This window comes from Magnolia sinica, chromosome 11 (genome assembly GCF_029962835.1).
Source record: "Magnolia sinica isolate HGM2019 chromosome 11, MsV1, whole genome shotgun sequence".
NCBI classification, from domain to species: Eukaryota; Viridiplantae; Streptophyta; class Magnoliopsida; order Magnoliales; family Magnoliaceae; genus Magnolia; species Magnolia sinica.
In genome coordinates, this window is record NC_080583.1 from 8,755,454 (window position 1) to 8,775,202 (window position 19,749).

General features: G+C 40.9%; 1 protein-coding gene across 2 annotated transcripts; it reads left to right on the plus strand.

Moving 5' to 3' along the window:
- The first annotated feature begins 215 nt into the window (after positions 1-215).
- On the plus strand, positions 216-13,157 carry LOC131218755 (uncharacterized protein At4g37920). Of its 2 annotated transcripts, XM_058213527.1 has the most exons (7): positions 216-433; positions 5,862-6,139; positions 7,198-7,363; positions 8,988-9,232; positions 10,766-10,953; positions 11,356-11,550; positions 12,603-13,157. In XM_058213527.1, exons 1-7 carry the CDS (start codon positions 235-237, stop codon positions 12,625-12,627), a joined length of 1,296 nt encoding a protein of 431 aa, XP_058069510.1. In that variant the 5' UTR covers positions 216-234; the 3' UTR covers positions 12,628-13,157. The 2 variants fall into 2 exon arrangements, with proteins under 2 accessions (XP_058069510.1, XP_058069511.1); XM_058213528.1 differs by lacking the exon at positions 12,603-13,157 and having other exon boundaries at positions 10,766-10,957; positions 11,356-11,520.
- Positions 13,158-19,749: the final 6,592 nt, after the last annotated feature.

Here is a 19,749-nt window from a genome sequence, read left to right on the forward strand (position 1 = left end):
TTTTGTGTCCCACATGAAGAATAAAATTATTTTATTTTCTAAAATAAATATTTAAGTATGATTATCAACATTATGAAAGGATCAGATATTATACGTGTGTGTAATATATGCACGTTTTCCCGCGTGTGTATTTGTACGTATCTACGCGCGTGTGGAATTAGTAAGCCTATCTGTTTCGCCTCATCTAATTCACTTCTCTTCCCATCTCTCTGAAACAGAGATACCAAACAAGCCATGGCCCATTCCTTGAGTTTTGAAGTACCCATCTCATTCCATAGAGAAATCTCCGCCACTCATCATCATCATCTGAAAAGGCCCACCTCTTCACCATCATCATCTGCTTCTTTTCCCCATCTCACCACCAAACACACCCACATGAGAAAAACCCACAGAATCAAACCAACAAGGCCACTCTCTGACTTATCTTCCCAATGTAAGAAAGTCCTTCTGCTGTTTCTGCATTCAAACCAAACCTTCTGTTGGTTTTGGGAAATGATATTTACATCCCTCATACACCTACTCTTTTTCTAGTTTTTGGCATTGGAGTAGTACCAAAGGTGCACATTCTAATACCAAAAGTAGAAAAATGGTGTTTGCATAAATAAGATAGGGTGTAAATATCAATTCCGCTTGTTTTATGAGTTTCTGGATAGTGGGTATTTGAGAAAGCTAACTGTTTTTTTGTTTGTCCTGGCTTTCTTTTCTTTTCTTCTTCTTCTTTTGAGTTTGATTTCAACATATTTTCATTTTCTAATTTATGGGTATTTGAGAAAACTGCATTCTTCGATTGTCTTTTCTTTTAAGATTTTTTAATGATTGGTTTCTGCAATTTTCATGTTTTTAGTTGATGGGCGCTGAGTTCAGCATATTTCCTATGAGAAAAACTTTGATACACTGGCAAGGTCTGATGGATGATACACAGGCACTTGGAAATTGCACATGTGGCTTACAAGTAGTCAAATTAAATGGTCCAAATTATGGTACTCATTGAGATGTATCAAAAACAAAGAGTTAAGCTTATTCTATTATCTGAGTATGGATTTGTGGACATTTATTGGATAGTTAAGAATGAAAAATACCCAACAGTCCTATGTCTGTAAACAAGTGTCCACAAATCAGAGGTTCGGAGTGTTCAACCAATCTGATATTAGGATTGTGACTTCGCGAAAGTGGACTGCATAATCTAGTCTCCGTTGTTGTTTAAACTGAATAAAATAAATCAGTGATTAAATGGAACACCACACCTTATTTGAAAATCGGCAAAGGCAGCCATACATATGATGATGATTCCGATTTTTTGCTAGGTCGAGGTGCGGACTAAGTCGCTCTCTTTAAGATAGCTCGTGCCCCTCCCGATGTAGTAGGCTCTCAATGTGCTATGCCCAATATACAATTACCCAGTGTAAAGAGTTTTACAGCGTGCATGCGAAAACTTAATACCAAAACCACTATAAAAACACCTTCCTTCATACGCCATAAATACAGAGAGAGAGAGAGAGAGAGAGAGAGAGGGGATACACACAGATGATTTAGAGAAGAAGAGGATTTGGCCGCGTAAGAAATACTAAGGGGAAAATCCTTTTTTTATATAAAAACTCTAATGAACATGCCCATTATTAAATGGTCACATTTGTTGAGATGTGCCCGAATAAAGAGGCACGTCTTGCACAACGGAAAGGGACCTGCTTGCGCATGCTATCATGCAAATGCGCCCGATTAACTGGTTTTCTGGCTGGTTTGCCCCTCGAGCTTGCCTCATGTATATGCACAGACTAGAGGATAATGCGAGCATTTTTCATAACCACTAAGAGTGGAATGCTTTATAAACACTTCACTTATTTGTTTCCAATGAGGGACAAACTTTTACACTTGAAATGTGAAAAGTGACTCTTGAAAAGACTTTAAAATAACATAAAAACTTGTATTTTTTTAAATACTTTAACAATCTTATTTCAAAATAATGTAAAAAAAATGGGCATAAATGAAGAGCTACTATGCATAAATTACGATGAGGAATTATCTTGAACCTCACTTGGTGAAACATGTTGAGAAAGCCTTCTCCCCCCCCCCCCCCCTCAAAAAAAAAACATATGACTTTATCAAGGGTGTCTCTTAACAAATGTCACTCCACCTTAAAGGCTATAAAGACATTGAGGGATATACCTAACCTTAGTCTGTTACAATGAATTGCATTACTTATACCATAAAGAGGGACTTGGAGAGATCAATTTTTTTCTTAAATTCATGTAATGCATTTTAACCAAGAATCACAAGGTAATTTATTTTTTCCATTAATCTTAATTCTTGGGATCTTCAATCCTTATATTACTATTTCTTGCAATTCAATATTTCTATGGGCTTAACTCCCATCTCCCTTGATGTTTTTCAAACTTTTTTTTTTCATAGTTAGGCCTTTAGGTAATAGATCCGTTATATTCTCAATGGATCTTATAAAGTGTAGAGTTATTGCACCACTTTTCAATAGTTGTCTCACACAACTATGTTTCAGGAGGATTTGTCTAGATTTGCCATTATAATACTTTATATTTGCTTTTCCTATGGCAATCAAACTATTGTAATGAATGGATATGGGTGGTACTGATTTCACCCAAAAAGGTATATCTATTGAGAATGTTTTTATCCATTATGCCTCCTCACCAGCTGCTTCCTAAGCAATCAATTCTAATTCCATAGTGGAATGAGATATAAAAGTTTGTTTCTTTCATTTTCATGAAACAACTTTGCCTGCCATGGTGAAAATTTAACTACTCGTAGATTTAGAGTCATTTGACCCTATGTTCCATTTGGCATTACTGTAATCTTCAATTATAGCAAGGGACCATCTAGTGATGAAGACTAAATATCTTAAGAACCTATATATAGCATTGAAATGTTCATATTCAACTCGTGAGCACTTTTTGTCACATGATGTGTACACAAAATCGGAACGGTCCATTAGATGAATCACCTCATAAAAACCATAGAGCCCAAAACTTAGCTTGATCTAAAAAACTAGTGGGCCATAGCAAAGCGAGAGGTAATTTCCTCCCTTGATTTGCCTCTCATTTTGCTATGGCCCATCAAATTTTTGGATTAGGCTAACTTTTTGGCTATGAAGGTTTCATGAGGTGACTCATCTTGTGGACCGTTCAAATTACTTTGACATAGCATGTGAGAAGTGTTTTCAAAAAGTGCTCACAAGTTTTCATGAGAACCAGTTCCTAGGAGAGCATTACTCTCTCTCTCTCTCTCTCTCTCTCTCTCTCTCTCTCTCTCTCTCTCTCTCTCGTGTGTGTGTGTGTGTGTGCCCATACAAAGAAAGATATTTTTCCAATGGTTTTGGTGTTGGTTTTTTTTTTTTTTTAACAGTCTATGCATGTCGTAAAACTCCATACGCTAGGCAATTGTAAATTGGGGATAGTGCATTGGGAGCCTACTATATTGATCGATATCACCAAGGGGCATGAAATATTTCAAAGTGAGTGACCTAGTCTATTCCTCAACTCGGAAAAAAAAAATTTAATTTTGAATTAACATCATCTGTATTGTTGCCTTCGTTGATCTTCAAATCATGTGTAGCGTTCCATTTAATCACTGATTTATTTTATTTGTGTTTTTCACATAGTATTAGTTTCAATAAAAATTTTGAGATATGTCGTTATATGGCTTCGTTATATGGCTTCGTAAAATAATCCAAATGATAATCTGTTCACTCTGAGATTTTCAATAGACGACACTTCAAAAGATGGAAACCAAAATTGTGCTTTTATCTAACCACACTTAAAGTGGTGTATATTATCGATCATCCTAAACCGATAAATATTTATGAACTTAAGACAAGTAAACGGCCTATGATTGTCAAGGACTATGATCCTGATTTTCATGTTTTCTAGCTCAACTAAAAAGTGACCTTGTGACATTCAACTAGGCAATGTCTTCTCATGATGCTATCTTCTAGAAAGTAGTAGTGATGAAATAGAATCTATTAGATTTAATAATACATGGAAATTAGTTGACCTACCTCCTGAGGCAAAGACTATAGGTTGTAAATGGATATTCAAGAAGCAACGAAGGGTTGATGGCTCGATTGAAAAATGCTAGGCTAGGTAGTCAAGGGTTCAAATAGAAAGAATGCATCAATTACTTTGATCTCTATTCCTTGTGTCAAAGATGATCGATTCGCATCTTAGTTGTCTTTGCTTCCATATATAACCTTCTAGTTCACCAAATGAACATTAAAATTACATTTTTAAATGGTGAAGTAGAGGAAGAAATATACATGGTTCAATTTGAAGGATTTGTAGTGTTAGGTCAAGAACACAAGGTGCGTAGGCTTTTAAAGTCCTTATATGGACTTAAACAAACTCCTAGGCAGTGCCACAAAAATTTTATCCAAGTTATGATATCTAATGAGTTTAGCTTCAATCAATGTGAAAGATGCCATTAACTCTAGGGTATATGAAAACTCAGGTGTCTTGCTTTATTTATGTGTTCTCACTACAACATAAAAGACCTTGGAGAAGCTGATGTCATTTTAGGAATTAAAATCACTCTAGTGAAACTGGTATAACATTAACTCAATCCTATTAGATAGAAAAGAGCATGATTCTATTCTTGTAATGTCAAATCACAATAAAATAACTTCACTAACGTCGAACTGCAACCTGAATTTGACCTCCTGCAGATTTATGAGAAAATATAATTACTTTGAATATAAACCTACATGTAGTCATGTACACCTTATGACCCTAGTGAAAGTGTATCTCAATTAGAATATGCTAGTGTCATTGGTGGCTTGGCTTATGCTATGAATTGCATGAGACTTAATATCGCATCTGTTGTGAGCAAACTAAGTAGATATTCTAACAACTGAATACGAAACAATTGGTTTATTAAAGTTAATATATTCCACATGTACAATTTCTGATTGCCTACATATCAAGCACCATGCACAACCTAAGTATCATTTCAGTCCTTATTACCCTTTTTTTTTTTTAGTTTTTCATGGGTAACCGTGGAGTAAGAGCATGCTAAGCTTATCATGTTGCAGTGCTGCTACTACCTTTTTCCCAAAAAAAAAAAAAAATGTATTTTGTGTTGAACATCCGAGCAGTGCAAAAGCTGGGCTCCATCATGAAGATCACCCAGTGAAAATTCGGCTGATCGACTTAGGTGGGCAGGCCATTTAATCAATGGACAACCGATGATCTCACCCTGTGTGTAGGTGTTGCCCACCTGATGAGTGGATCGGCTTATTTTCAGGCGAGGTGATCTTCATGATGGGGTCCATCCTTTGCATGGTTCAGATGTACTACGCATGCGACATGTTGGCATGTGCCGTGGTTGAAGAGGAAATCTGTATAGAGTTTGCTGATGATTGGTATCGATAATTTTTTTTCACTATTGTTAGTTAACGAGTATCGGTGGAAAGAGGAATTATATGATCCATGTGCTGAGGGCATGTCTATTCACCTTTGCCATTGAGTCTGGGCAAGAAAGATCGTTCATCTGATGGGCCACGCTGTGAATGGGTCACAACCCCAAAAATCTTCCCCATGGGACCTTCCTAAACCCTTACAATCTGTGGCTTGCAAATAGCAAGAGAAGAGTTCAGAGATTGTATGTCAAGGATCTTCCATTCTTAGGGATATTAGATGCATGGTCTGTCCATGGTGCAACACTCTAGACCATAGAACCATGGGCACACTTGCATGGACTCAATGGTAGTGTCTTGAGTGCAATTCAAAAGGTCAGATCCTCATAAGGTTGTTTTATTTATTCATTTATGTTTCTCGGGACAACTGGTTTCTGATTATTTCCATGTCTGATTCACGGAAATCTGGAAATAGTTTTGAGTTCAGATCCACGAGCAAGTAACATCAGCACCACCCAAGTGGAAGAACAAGCTGAGGTTGAAATAGCAGAAGGGTACACCATGACCAAATTCTGCGATAAGATGATTGATGTTTTCATGAATGAGAAACCCCGAACAAAGGATTGGAGGAAGCTTCTCGTGTTCAGGAATGAATGGAACAAGTACAAAGAGAATTTCTACAATCGATGTCAAACACGTGCAGATGCTGAGAATGATTCAATTCGAAAGCAGGAGTTCATCAGATTCGCGAGAAAAGTTAAGAAGGTATCAGCTTGTTTCTCAATCATGATTTTGTAGTGTTCTGTCCTCAACATCATGAGAATCTAACAGTATGTTTGGGCAGACTTGAAATTCTGAGTAGAAAGATTCTTTCTGCCTTCGTTCAAAAAAAAAAAAAAAAAAGATTCTTTCTGCCTGATTTCTCATGAAAAAGAAAAGGATTCTGCTTGCTCGAATCATGACTCTTGAAGCTACTATGCTTAGAGCTGGACATGAACCGAGCTAGCTCAATTAACTCACTCGACTCGTCTCAGATAAGCTCGACTCGGCTTGAAGCTTGGCCTGAACTTCACTCAGGTTGAGTTATAACTACTTTATATAATATTGTGTGTGTGTGTGTGTGTGTGTGTAATATAAAAAAATGGCCCGCCCATATAAAAACTAAAAAGAAAATGCTTGACGCAAAAGCTTGAACTCAAACTTGGCTTGAAAGCTTGAGCTCGAACTCGGCTCCAGCTGACCCAAGCTGCTGACCGAACCGAGCCGAGCCAAACTCGAGCTGGGATAGACTGCTCACCGAACCGAGCCAAGCTCGACTCAGTTCGGCTCGTGTACAGCTCTAAATATGCTTGTTACTTAGGAAGAAATGTGCTTTGTTGGTTTTTTCGAATTCTTTAAGAAAGCACAGAATCTGTTCCAATTTGTATTGGCAGACACCCAAACATGCCTAAGAATGCTAGTGTCATTACTCTTAAGGAATGCTAGTGTCTTTTTTTCCTAAATTTGCAGTTCCTTTAACTTGACGAGATATCAGTTCTGATCCTTGAATTTATTGGTAAATGAAGGTTATATACTTTGAATGGTTTTTTCCCTCTATCTGGGTTATGTCTCTCTTAGTTGTTTTGAGACTTGAGGACTGTTTGGCTGCCACTGGAAAATGGGTTCATCTCAATTTAATTAATTGTGATTATGTATTAGAGATCCAATCATGATTTCAATACGTAACTACAATTAACTAAAATGGGATGAACTCATTTTTTTAAGTGACACCCAAAAAGGTCTTTAGTTTTTTAGCTCTGTTTGCCTAAGAAGGAAATTTGCAGATTGATGATGAAATCGAAAGGCACACGGATCTTCTCAAAGAGATTCAGGAGAACCCAACCGACATCAATGCAGTTGTAGCAAGGCGTCGTGATGACTTCACGGGGGAATTTTTCCGTCACCTTAACGTACTTTCAGAGACCTATGACAGCCTGGAGGATCGCGATGGTAACCCATTAAGTGTTACCTGCAACTAACGTGGGTGTTTAGAACAGCTATTGACTTATGGGCTGCGTTTGAATGCACAAGTGAATTGAATCACGAATGGTCAGTTTAATTGAGAGGAAATGATAAAGATAGTGATCTTTCCTAGTATTCATAGTGAGGAAGTGGCCCTTAAATTGCAGTTGCATTTCTCTCTTGTCCAACTTGATAGTAAAGTAATTGCAGTTTGGACCTCAGATCATCAATATGAATGCGAGGATGATATCACAATCTGGTCATTTCCACTTAATTAGACTAAAAAGTGCAAATCAATTCAATAGTTGCATCCAAATGCGCCCATAGCGAGTGACAGTAAACATCCGCTTCACTGGAATCACATTCTCATGTCATGCTTATAGATAGGAGTGGGTCAAGTTGGCTCGCGGGTCAACTGGCCTTACCCACTTCTGATGTGGGTTTGGGCCAAGCTAAATGGGTAGTGGGTCGGGCTTGGGTTAGAAAATGTGGATTGTTTAAGGGGTCATGCTCAGGTTGAACTCTATCCAACCTAACCCATCCATATAGTTCATCAATGGGCTGGGCAAGATGACCCGACCCAACCAGGCCTCAAACCAGAAACAAATTAATAGACAATAAGTACAGATACATACACATGATTTATGTACGTTTGCATGTATCCGCTAGTTGGGCAGGGCTGGCATGCCTTTAGCCCCATGTTTAGTTCTTAAACCCGAGTGTCGTTGTGCTGCGTTGGGTCAATTGGTTGGGCATGACCCTATTACAATTATAGGGGTCGGTCCGGCTGGGCTTCAGCTTGATGAATTTTAAGCAGGTCAGGTTAGGCCATGGCATAATGGGTCACAGGTGTCAGTCTGACCCCGATCCAACCCAAAACTGACCCAGTGCCACTCCAACACTCCTACTTATGGGTTGCCTCTATGTGCATGACGCTTCTGAGCACTCATGCATATTCTCATGTGCTAAAAAATACCTGCATCTGCTTTTATTCACTTTATGTGCACCCTGGCATGCACTTCTAGCAATTCACGTGAATACCTTATTTTTCTGATGCTGCCTTGTTTAGTTTTATGCTCATGCCTTACACGGCACATATTGGTGATTGATTACCTTCTGAAAGTTGGATTTCCGTCAAGATAACTATGGAAGGGATATGGCGGATGAAGAGTTTTTCTGATCCTGTTGCATTAGGATATGAGTGCCTGATGCACTCAGTTGTAAAAGTGGGTCCATGGTTCGGTGATCCAAAAGAAAATCCTTCATTGGAAGATCCTACCCATCCAATCTTTGTCCCCTTTTGCTGTTGCTGTATTTATATCTTTATTGTGTATTCGCAGGCCATCGATATGTAAGGATTAGGATCTTCCTATCATGGAGATTTTTGGGCATCCCCTATCCACAGTGGAGCCCACCAGATCAACGCTCAGAGAACCATGAGCCCCACTATTACTGACTTGCACATGGGACGCTATTACATCCATGATGTGTTGGGACATGTACAAAATCTTGCATGCTTCAAATGTCTACTAAAGAATCGAACATGTGCACAATTCCGTGTATAGCCTTCCTCTCCAGATATGGCTTATCAGACCCTTCCATGTGTGAGCAGCAATGGCCAGGCTCGGAGCTAAATGCTTGTCTGCAGTCTCCGCATACGATAACGCAGTGGAAAATGTAGAGATGTTAGACGTTGCTCAATCCAAGTTCGATGATATCCTGAACTCTCCTTCACTAGACACAGCATGTGAAAAGATAAAAAGCTTGGCTAAGGCGAAGGAGCTCGATTCATCATTGATTCTATTGATAAACAAAGCTTGGGCGTCAGCGAAGGAGTCCACGACAATGAAGAACGAGGTACACATAAAAATCCTTGAAATCTTGTACTTCTTTATTAAAACAAAGCTTGCCTACGCAAGTCACGCTAGCACAGTTCCAAAATCTGTTGTTGTAAAGTCGAGGAAAGAGAAATCCTTGTGGGTTTTTACAAAACACTTTCCACCACAATATGCTGCTAGTATTAACCATGGTTCACAAGCATTACCCTAGTCTCATCTAGAAAGTGGAAAGAAAAAGAGCTTCGATCCGATGTTGGATATGTGCAAAGTCATGGATAAACCAACAACAGCAATCAGATTACTCTAAATGGATCTAACATTTCAAGGTTTGCTAATCTCAAAAGTAACCCTTCTCACTTGTTTATATATTTACCCGGTTCACAGAAACAGATTATACAAGCAACAATGGGTTCGTTGCAATGGACGGGTGATTTATATTTGAACCGTTTCTAGCATCGGATCCTGTCAAGGGATCAATTATCCGTTTTGAGCAATGAGATTCTACCTCAGCCCTCCATTTTGCCTGTTATAGATTGAGAGTTTTTATTTTTATTTTTTGGAAAGATAAAAGAAATTTATTCTGGCCAAACAGCCAAAAAGGAAACAGCAAACAACAAAGGGAAACAAAAATAAATAAATTTACAAACCCCTCCCGGCCAAAGGGCACACTATACGGAAGAAAGAAAACAAGCCCCAACCAACGAAAGCTCAGAAGACAGCGAACAGACCGCCAAGACACCCACGCGAACCCACCAGGCTGCATGCCTAGACTAACACCTGGAAGGACCAGTCATTTATACACCATAAAACCCGCCGAGCAACTCCCACTGCTTCATTAGAAATATTATTGAAAGACCGGTTATTTCTCTCCAACCAGATTGACCACAAGCCGGCCAATAGCGCCAAATGCCACCTTCGCTTGCCTAATCTCCCCCCTGAATCGCCATGACAAGCATAGAACAGAACTTCAATCAAACCTGGCACCACCCAGGAAACATTAGCCTTTTAAAAATGCCTGACCACACAATCCTAGAGAACACAGTGCAAAAACAAATGCTCCACGTTCTCCTCCACCTCGAGACACAAGATGCAGACATCAGATTGAGAGTTTTACAAATGGAAATCACCATTAATGGTTTTTTACAATTTCCAACAGAAACCAGACACATGGGGTCAGCTTTTCTAATAGTAGAAAACGTCTTAGAGGTACACACCTAGGCCTCAACTAAAATATTTGAAAGCCGCATGTAAAAACCCACAATCAGTTCATGTCAGATCTATTAACAATAGAGGACTATACAACTATCAGCTATCTCCTCATTCAATGGGCTTTCATTTAACTTTGAAGATGCCCACAAGGATCAAACCCAATGCCGATGATGAGGTTGACTTATAAGACAAGCCTAAAAAGCACTCACACAAAAACCAAAGTGCCTGGTCATCAGTCGATGTGTTTTAGGCGACGGATCGAATCACCGATCTTCTTAATTTGTTACTTATTTCTGGGGTGCCTGCACCAGCACTTTATATGTTAATGCACGATATTATGCAGGTCAAGGACATAATGTACCACTTGTATAGAACTACCAAGAGCTGCCTTAGGAGCATCGCACCGAAAGAGATCAAGCTTCTCAAGTATCTATTGAACATCACAGATCCTGAAGAGCGCTTCTCGGCGCTGGCCACTGCTTTTTCTCCAGGAGACGAACGTGAAGCCAAGGATGTTGATGTTCTATACACGCAAGTATCATTTTTTTCTGAATTACTTTGGAAATGAACAAAATCCCATATTTACATGCCCTCAAGACTCTCCAATCAACAGAACAGGTTTCCCATAATGTTTAGCCAAACAAAAGGTGTTGTTTTGGTTCTTCGTAGCTACTATATTGGGTGTGACTGGATATACAGTCCGTGTCAGAGAAAGATGGGCCCACCTATATACTTCACTTGCCAAACCAAAAACACTGATTTCTTCAATCATGCGGGGATTTTATTCATCCTCATGATTGCCCTCTTCGGGATGCCATTGAAAATTTTCAACCAGTATTTTTTGGGTTTCCCGGGTATTTTGGATCATTTATCTTTTTAACTTATAACAGGAGTTTCGCTCTGTTAACACTTCGTTCTTCTATATTGGAACAGTACACCTCAGGAACTACACAAGTGGATTAAGATAATGCTCGAGGCCTATCATATAAACAAAGAAGAAACCAACTTGAGGGAAGCCAGGCAATTGAGTCATCCCATGGTTATCCAAAGACTTTTCATCCTCAAGGAAACAATCGAGGAGGAGTATATGAAGCAGCGGACAGAAAAAGGAGGCCCAGAAACAAAAGAGTGAGCCTTTTTCTTTTCTCTTTTTTTCTGCATTTGCAAGTTAGAATGGTTAGAGAGCGGAATGACAATTGCAAGTATCACACTCTTTATTACATGTAGGGGTGCAACGCGGGCAGGTTTGATGAGGTTGAGGGTCAGCCAGATTCAAGAGGACCCAATCTGCAACCTGAGCTGACCTGAATTCCAACCTGAGGTGCCCAACCCAAAATCCTCGATATTCCAACCTAAACTGACCCAACCCAACCTTTTTGGACCCAAATGCATTTGATTATTCTTGAACCCTATCTGACTGAACCTGAATTTGCTCAACCCAATTTTGGGTTGGTGCTTTCCAACCCTAACTCGACTCAAGGGCCTTGGCAAACCAAGCCAACCTACCCGAATCCGGGTCGGGTCAGTTGGGTTCAGGTTGGCCCGAAACCAAGTTGCAGCCCCAGTTACATGAAAGTTCCCATAGGAGCATGACCTTGATGTGCACAAGATCCAGACTGCTCTTTGGTGAGCCCTATCATGAACAGGCCATGACCCAAGAATCTGGCTGACTGGATGATCCTAACCGCATGTTCCATAGGAACGCAATCCGAAGTGTACAAGATCCAGGCTGCTCTTTTGGTGGGTTCCATCATGAACAGGCCATGACCCAAGAATCGGGTCGGTAGGACAATCCTAACCATGTGTTCCCATGGAAACACAAGCCTGACATGGGCAAGATCCAGACTGCTCATTTGTTTGGGCCCCATCATGAATAGGCCATGACCCAAGAATCAGGCTGGTTGGACAAATCCTAACCGCATGCGCAGAGTGGGACCTGGGCAAATGAGTGTCATTTTTCCTCAATTGAGCAAATGAAGGATTGTCCAATCTACCTGATTATTGGGAAATGGCCACTTCCTGGTGGGGTCCACCAGATGGATTTTTTAATATTGTACACCTATGCATCCACTTGGTGCTAAGGTGTGTGATAACCCATGAGCAGTTTTAAGCTTCATTTATAGGAGAGTGCATCTGCTTCTCACGATGGCCTGATGCAGTCTTGGGTATGATCATTGCAGGGCCGACGAAGCTATTAGCCTTTGATTGCACCATAGAAGAAACCACATGGTGATGCTCTACCCACTGAAATGCATGTGGCCATCTTGAGCTCTACTGGCATGTGCTGATGCCTAACCCGAGATTGCTAGAAGGTTTTGATAGTGCTTTTCAAGCAATGCACTTTGGCCCGCCAACAAATCAGATGAGGTTTGATGATATCATTGGGAGAAAAGGAGATGAATGACCACAAGCAAGATGCACCGTCAGTGGCACGTTGAGATTAGGATGTTGCTTAACAACATACAAAATTAGAGGTGTTGTTGGGAAGTTTGTGAAATGGTATGTTGTACTCCTTTTCAGGCCAAACATAAAATATAAGTATGTAAAAGGCAACTTGCAGGAGTTCCTTGAATTGTATTGTGTGGGATCACCCTTTGTGCGGCCCATCTTCAGCAGCCAGATGGATGGATGGTTGTCAGAGAATCGAGTGGGACCCACTTTGAGCTGTAATTTAGACTGCAAAGATTAAGAGTCCACCTCTCATGTTCAACAATGAAAAGTAAATTAGCTATAGATTCATCTGCTTGATTCTTCTGTTGTGGGCCACCTGTCTCGCCCAATCCTGGTTTGAATGATTTTCCGATGTTGGTTTTGTCCCCAGGTGAGTCACATTCCAAAACCGCTCTTTGAATCCATTGGCCCAACTTTTCCATGGCCAGAAATTGCCATGATTATCTGTTAGATTAAGAACTTGCAAATGGGGTCAAGAGAAAAAATGCGACAAAAATGATTAGATTGACCAAAATCCGAGTCATTTTTGGGCCCATGAGGTGGATGGCTTATTTACTATTGATTCACATGTCCAACATGGCAACATTTGGCAGTAGGCCATCCAGGTTTGGACCCACCTAGAGTGTGATTCACATTGAGAATCCACTTGTAATCCAATATACAAGCAGTTGCATCCTGTCAATCCATCCCAAAGATATGAAAAGGGAGTTGTACTCCATCCCAAAAGCTTTTAAATGACATGTGGGGCAGCCAATCCTCAGATTTGTACTGCCACCATTCATTGCAAGCCATAATGCAAAATTCATACTGAAACTCTTATAATCTCAGCCATATGGTTCTTTATCTAATCATAATTCTTGTTTAGAATCATAAGCAATTCATGTTGGGACCCTATTAATATATGTTTCAATATGGTTTTTGGATCTGTTTTCTCTCTGCTCTAACCTTTTACTGTATATTTTTCATGCATGCTATTGATTAGATGGTTGGAATTATCACCATGGCTAGCAAATGGAATAAATGAACAGCCTAAATCGGTGATTGGCTGTCTCGATATCCCCATTTAAAAGCTTTGAGGGCGTTGCCTAGTAGCTTTGCACGCCATGTACATGTCTTGTAAAGAAAGAGAAATCATGAGTGCAATCCGAAGTCTAAAGCCGGCGATAAATAGTTACAAGATGCAAATTGCAAGCGTTTGGGTGTCATCAATTCCAAAAGCCATAACTAATAATTTACGCACACCCCAAGTGTTTAAAAGTGGTCTGCCAAAGGCTACTGCACCCATACATGCATCCATGTCGAGCATGGAATGGACATCCATACCCTTATTGAGTAACCATGATCTTAAAAATAATAATAATAAATAAGTATAAAAAGATTAAAAATAAAAAAATAAAAAAAATTGGTGGGCCATACCCATGTGTACAACCATCACTAGAGACTATTTTCCACGTCCAACGCCATCTCAGTCCACATTTTGCCATGGTATCAAAATTTCGATTTTCTTTGTTTAGATGTGTGCAGAGGGGTGCCTGTATAGATGAACGATTTAATGAGCGTCACTATGGCGATAAGATGCTCTAAAAATAAGGACAATCTGATCATTAGGTGAGCCGTACAATGAAAACAATGGACAACTACCTAAAATTTTCTAAATTCACTTGGTGGCCAACATGACGGTTGGATTGGCCTAAACTTTGAGGGAGTCCTTCCAGCATGTTGGATGGGTTAACGGTCATGCATAACATGGTGGTCTCCACACACGATCTAGAATTAGCTTATCTTAAACTTTGGGAGCTTGTATTTGGAATGCATTGGCATCCAAATCACAATTATACTACAAATCTAGGTAATTCTGAATCATCAGTTATGTTTGACAATTTATAATTGAAATGCGTTGAAATCCAAAAATTAGAGCGCACTACAAATCTGCAATATATTTATAGGAACTTGAATTTGATTACTAAATCAATTTTAGTATCACATATTAGTATACATGTGATATTTGAAAAAATGATTATAATAGGCCTATTGAAATATAATAAACTTTGGTATAAAAAAAAAAAAGATAACAAAATTTCAAGTCTTGTGTTGGCCACAAGCATAAAAAACTAGAACAAGCGACTCGACAAAGTTTTTTAAGCGACAATTTGCTTAGCATGGACAATTCCTCGGATTATTCTATTTATGTAATTTTAGTGATGCGGCAATAACTGGATTATCTTTGGGTATCATTAGCATGCCTTGTGTACAATGGATTAGTAGCCTAGAAACACCTTTATTACACACTCACCTCTCCGACCTTTAGAAAATGAATCAAAATAGACATTACACTCCAATTATATTAGAATCATAGAAAAAGTTGAGAACTCAAAACACATCAAAATTGTGTATTTCATTTACCTTAAATTCTATTTACCTTTGAATTCATGCTGCCAAGTAACTTTTGAAATACAAATGTAAGACCCGTGTCCTAATCTGTACCATTCCATTAGCTTCCGCGGTCCTTCCGGTCAAATTCCGGCAACCTTCGCACTGTATTCGGTGTTTGAGCACGATTCTAAGCCAGGTCCTGCGCACCGACATCGGCTTGATCCGAAAGTTGCATCATAGCGACCGCGTCGTCGCCGCGGTTCCAACGCCGTGACTTGCGCACCGAACCGATACCCAGGCAAGAAGATGCCGATCTGCGTTTATTCCGAAGAAACATCGCGTGTTGCGGATTTCGAGGGAATCTCTACTATAAGTCCCATCAATCAACTATTAAAGCATCCCATACCTCAAGTACAACAACCCATCTCCATCTCTTTCAAAAGTCTACCCCCCTTTCCACCTCACCACTCCTCTTTTTCCCATTTTCAACATCACCCATACCTCTTTTACAATTTTTCAACTCAAACCATCCCCCATCACACCTCACCCATCCATATCACCCCTCTCTCTCTCTCATTTCTCATATCTCTCCAAGCAACCCAAGCCTCTCACGTCCAACACTCCTCTCCCAAACCACAAGTGTGGTCCACCTTCCATCATCCATCTACACCCTCCCATCTCTCATCCACACCATTAATCCCCCATCATCCACCATCCAAGGCATAGGCAAGGTGCATTTGAAGCCAAGGGAGCAAGGAGGAGGCTTAAAGGTGGGTGATCTACCGTTGTTTTAAAATTTTAAGGGCCACTTGTTGTGGGACCCACTTGATGTATGAGTTGTATCAATGGAGGGCCCGTAGTGACGGGGTTCCTCCTCTCCATCACCGCTTCTCTAATTTCTCTCTCCCTCTCTCTCCCTCTCTCTCTCCCTTGCATTGTGATGGTGAAGATCCACACCATCCATTGTTAAATGGGCCCAATGCCCTTCTTATTATGTGATATATTTTATATAATATATATATGATATATAATATAATATATATTATATATATACTATATATAATATAGGATATTTATATATACTATGTGTATACAGGTGATTAGTGGGCCACAACCACGCGGGACCCACCACAATGAAGTGTAATCCTATGCTGTCCAGTGTCCAGGGACGCTGGACGTGCTATTGGTGGCCGAGCAGTGGAGTATACACTGACATGGGCGGTACAAACGAGCTAGCCAAATGGTGGGCCACTCATGTAGGCCTCACCTTGAAGTATGCATATAATATAAGCCGTCCATCCCGTTTCCCAGATTATTTTACCCGTTGAGACAAAATTTGGGACCAATCTGAAAATCAAACAGGCCATACCATAGGGAATAGCGATCCTACCTTTGATTTACTCCATTATGTTCCTGTATATAAAAAACAGCCCAACTTTGGACTCTATAGGTCTGTATCGAGCCACAGGGACCCATGGCCGGATTGGATCTTGTCGATGCGGGCCCCATCTACTAAAAACCGTGGAAAAACAAAAAAAAAACAAAAAAAAAAAAAAGAGAGAGAGCGGATACTGCTGCTGCAGTGACGGGCGGGCGGCCAAGAGGCAAGGACCCACGGCTCCATCCGTGGGCCCCACCATGATGTATATTTTGTATCCACACCGCCCATTTGGTGGGCCACTATCTGACGTGGACCCCCCTCTAAAAATCAGGCCAATCCAACGCTCGGGCGGCCCACATCACAAGAAACAGTGTGAAGTGAACTCTACCATTGAAACCCTTTCTGGGTCCACAGAAGTTCCAGATCAAGTAGAAATTTGTTGTTCCCCTTCACCCTGGCCCGTGTGACCATATGAACGGATCGGATGGAAGATAAACGCTATGGTGGGCCTCACATGGGACCCACAGTGATGCATGTGTTACATGCCCACCGTCCAGACGGACGGTGGGGCCTACTTGATGTATGTGTTCGTCCGCACCGTCCTCCTGGACGGTGGGACCCCCTCCCTGCTGCACGTGAGTGTGCACGTGTGTGCACGTGTGTATGCATGTGGGTGTGTGTGCACGTGTGTGAGTGTGTGTGGATATACATACATACATATTTATATATATATATATATATATATGTGTGTGTGTGTGTGTGTGTGTGTGTGTGTGTGTGTGTATAATATTATATTATTATTATATATAATATTGTATATATTTACATATATTAATATTATATAATATATATATATATATGATGGTGGGCCTCTATGGGCCCCACCATGATGCATGTGTTGCATCCAAGTTGTTCAACCATATGGCCATTGTTGAGGCCCACTTAATGTGTACTTGTGGCCGTTGTTGAGGCCCACCTGGATGTGTATTTGTGGCCATTATTGAGGCCCACCTTGGTATATACATAAAGCCCATGTGATTCGACCCATTTAACGTATTTAAAGGCCCATGGGTTATGGCCCATTGCAATGTACATAAGGCCCACTAATGCGGCCCACTTGATTTATATAAGGCCCATATGAGATAGCCCATTTGATGTATCTGAGAACTATAGGTCGAGGCCTAATGAGATGTATATTGGTCCATTGCAATGTGTGATTTCCTATGGTTTGTGTAATGGTACTTTATGGCGGGCTATGCCTTGGGAACAATGTTGGTTTGACGTCCACATTGTAAGGATAATGTTGGTTAAATGTCCGCATTGTCACACTCCTTAAGGCCCACTGATAGGTCCATACTTATACTCTGCAGGCCATCTAGGCCCATCTCTATGATACGCAGAGCCCGTCCCTATATGCATGTTTAGTATAGATCCATGACTTATTATCATACGCATCATATGTATGACTGGTATGAGGAGTGATTGATCATAGCATATGCCTTCGGGCAGACTGTTACGAGCTCCCTGATAGGCAGAGTTGCCCTGCATGAGCGCATGGTTTACGCAGGACTATTGCATGATTGGTAGTGTGACTCATGCACTTGCATTGTGTGATTGTAGTTACTGTATGCCCTAGCGACATCAGGGCCATAGCCTCCACACACACATCGTGGATGACAGGATTGGATACTGAAAATATTTAGTTTTAGCATACGGGCGCCATAGATATCTCTGGGTGAAAATCCCTAAACCCGATGGTACCGGAGGATGACTCCAACGTCGAGACCGAGTGGATACACGAGCGCGCGAGGGCCGAATACCAGGAGGCCGCGTCTCCCACCGTGTCGTGGTCGGTTGGAAAGGAGTGTGGCCTTACTCGCCCGAGGGTAGGGGGCAATACTAGTTGAGTTTGACCAACTCGTGAATGGGTCCGCTATCGGCATACTGGATAAGTATTGGCAGACTATTGGCCAGGAGGATAGTGAGGTTTCTTACGCTCACTTGGACTGTGCGGCTAGGAGAGCGACAGTGCCATTTGGAGTGTATTGAACCCCGGTGATTATCCTGAATGAGAACTGTACTGATACATGTTGAGGATTGGCATGCTTGAGTTGCATTTCACATCGCATGGCCGTGTTATGGCCGATGGCATTCACATCTTGCACCACATAGCCTTGGTACGGCTGATTGCATTCATGTACTCATCACCATGATTCCGCATTACTCTGACCTTGCATTTTGAGCACCCTTATATTGCGCACATACTCACACCACCCTCTAAGTTTTCTATAAGCTTATGCACGATTGATGCGTGCAGGTGACACCAGGACGCAGTCGCAGCCTTAGTCTCGCCGTATTGGAGCGTGCAGCCGAGCTTCTGGAGTTTTGTTTCTTTTATTACATTGTATTTTCCCCTTTCAGTCGCATTGTACTCAAATGTTTTTTATCATAGTGGATTTTGTGGTGGTGTTCTTGTGGTTATGGTTTGTGGGTTATGCTTTTGTTATACTCATTATGGATCAGACTGATTATTTGAAACCCTCCTTATAGTATCCCAGGATCGGAACCTGGTGAATGGGTATCGGGATCCGAGAACGGGGTTCTACGGAGGCTGTCGGCGCCGGATTCGGCGATCAGGAATTTTGTGAGCCCGGTTTCCGAGTTCGGGGCGTGACAACAAATGCACTCAAACACATTCAAACCAATATTGCCAAATGACAAAATCTTGGGTTACCCTAGGTTCTAATTAATAATTACTTGTTATAAACTAGTCGTGGGCATATGTATTCGGCAGGTCTAAAGTCCAACCTGTTGGACCATAGGCTACAATCCACCTAGATAACCTCCTAACCTATTAAGTGCATGTGAGGCCCAACCTTTCCAATAAGTTGCCCCACCATGAGAATTGGCTAGTGCAAAAATCAGCCTTTTCTACTCATCAAGTGGGCTAGACCATATAAAAGCAATTCTCAACCATTGATAAATAGCGAACACCAAGTGTGGTCCAGAGGTTGTTGTTGAGTTTTCGAAAAGGTGATCCTCATGATAAGGACAACCCATTGGACGGGTCAGATGTTGTAGCTCCATGAAAGGTTGTTAGTTATCCACTGGTTGGACCGTAA

Bases quoted from the DNA above. Each gene is read 5' to 3' on its own strand.
- LOC131218755 (XM_058213527.1), top strand. From the start codon at position 235: ATGGCCCATTCCTTGAGTTTTGAAGTACCCATCTCATTCCATAGAGAA. The intron at 7,364-8,987 runs GTAACCCATTAA...ATGTGTGAGCAG, and splicing joins CAGCCTGGAGGATCGCGATG to CAATGGCCAGGCTCGGAGCT. The intron at 11,551-12,602 runs GTGAGCCTTTTT...TGATCATTGCAG, and splicing joins GGAGGCCCAGAAACAAAAGA to GGCCGACGAAGCTATTAGCC.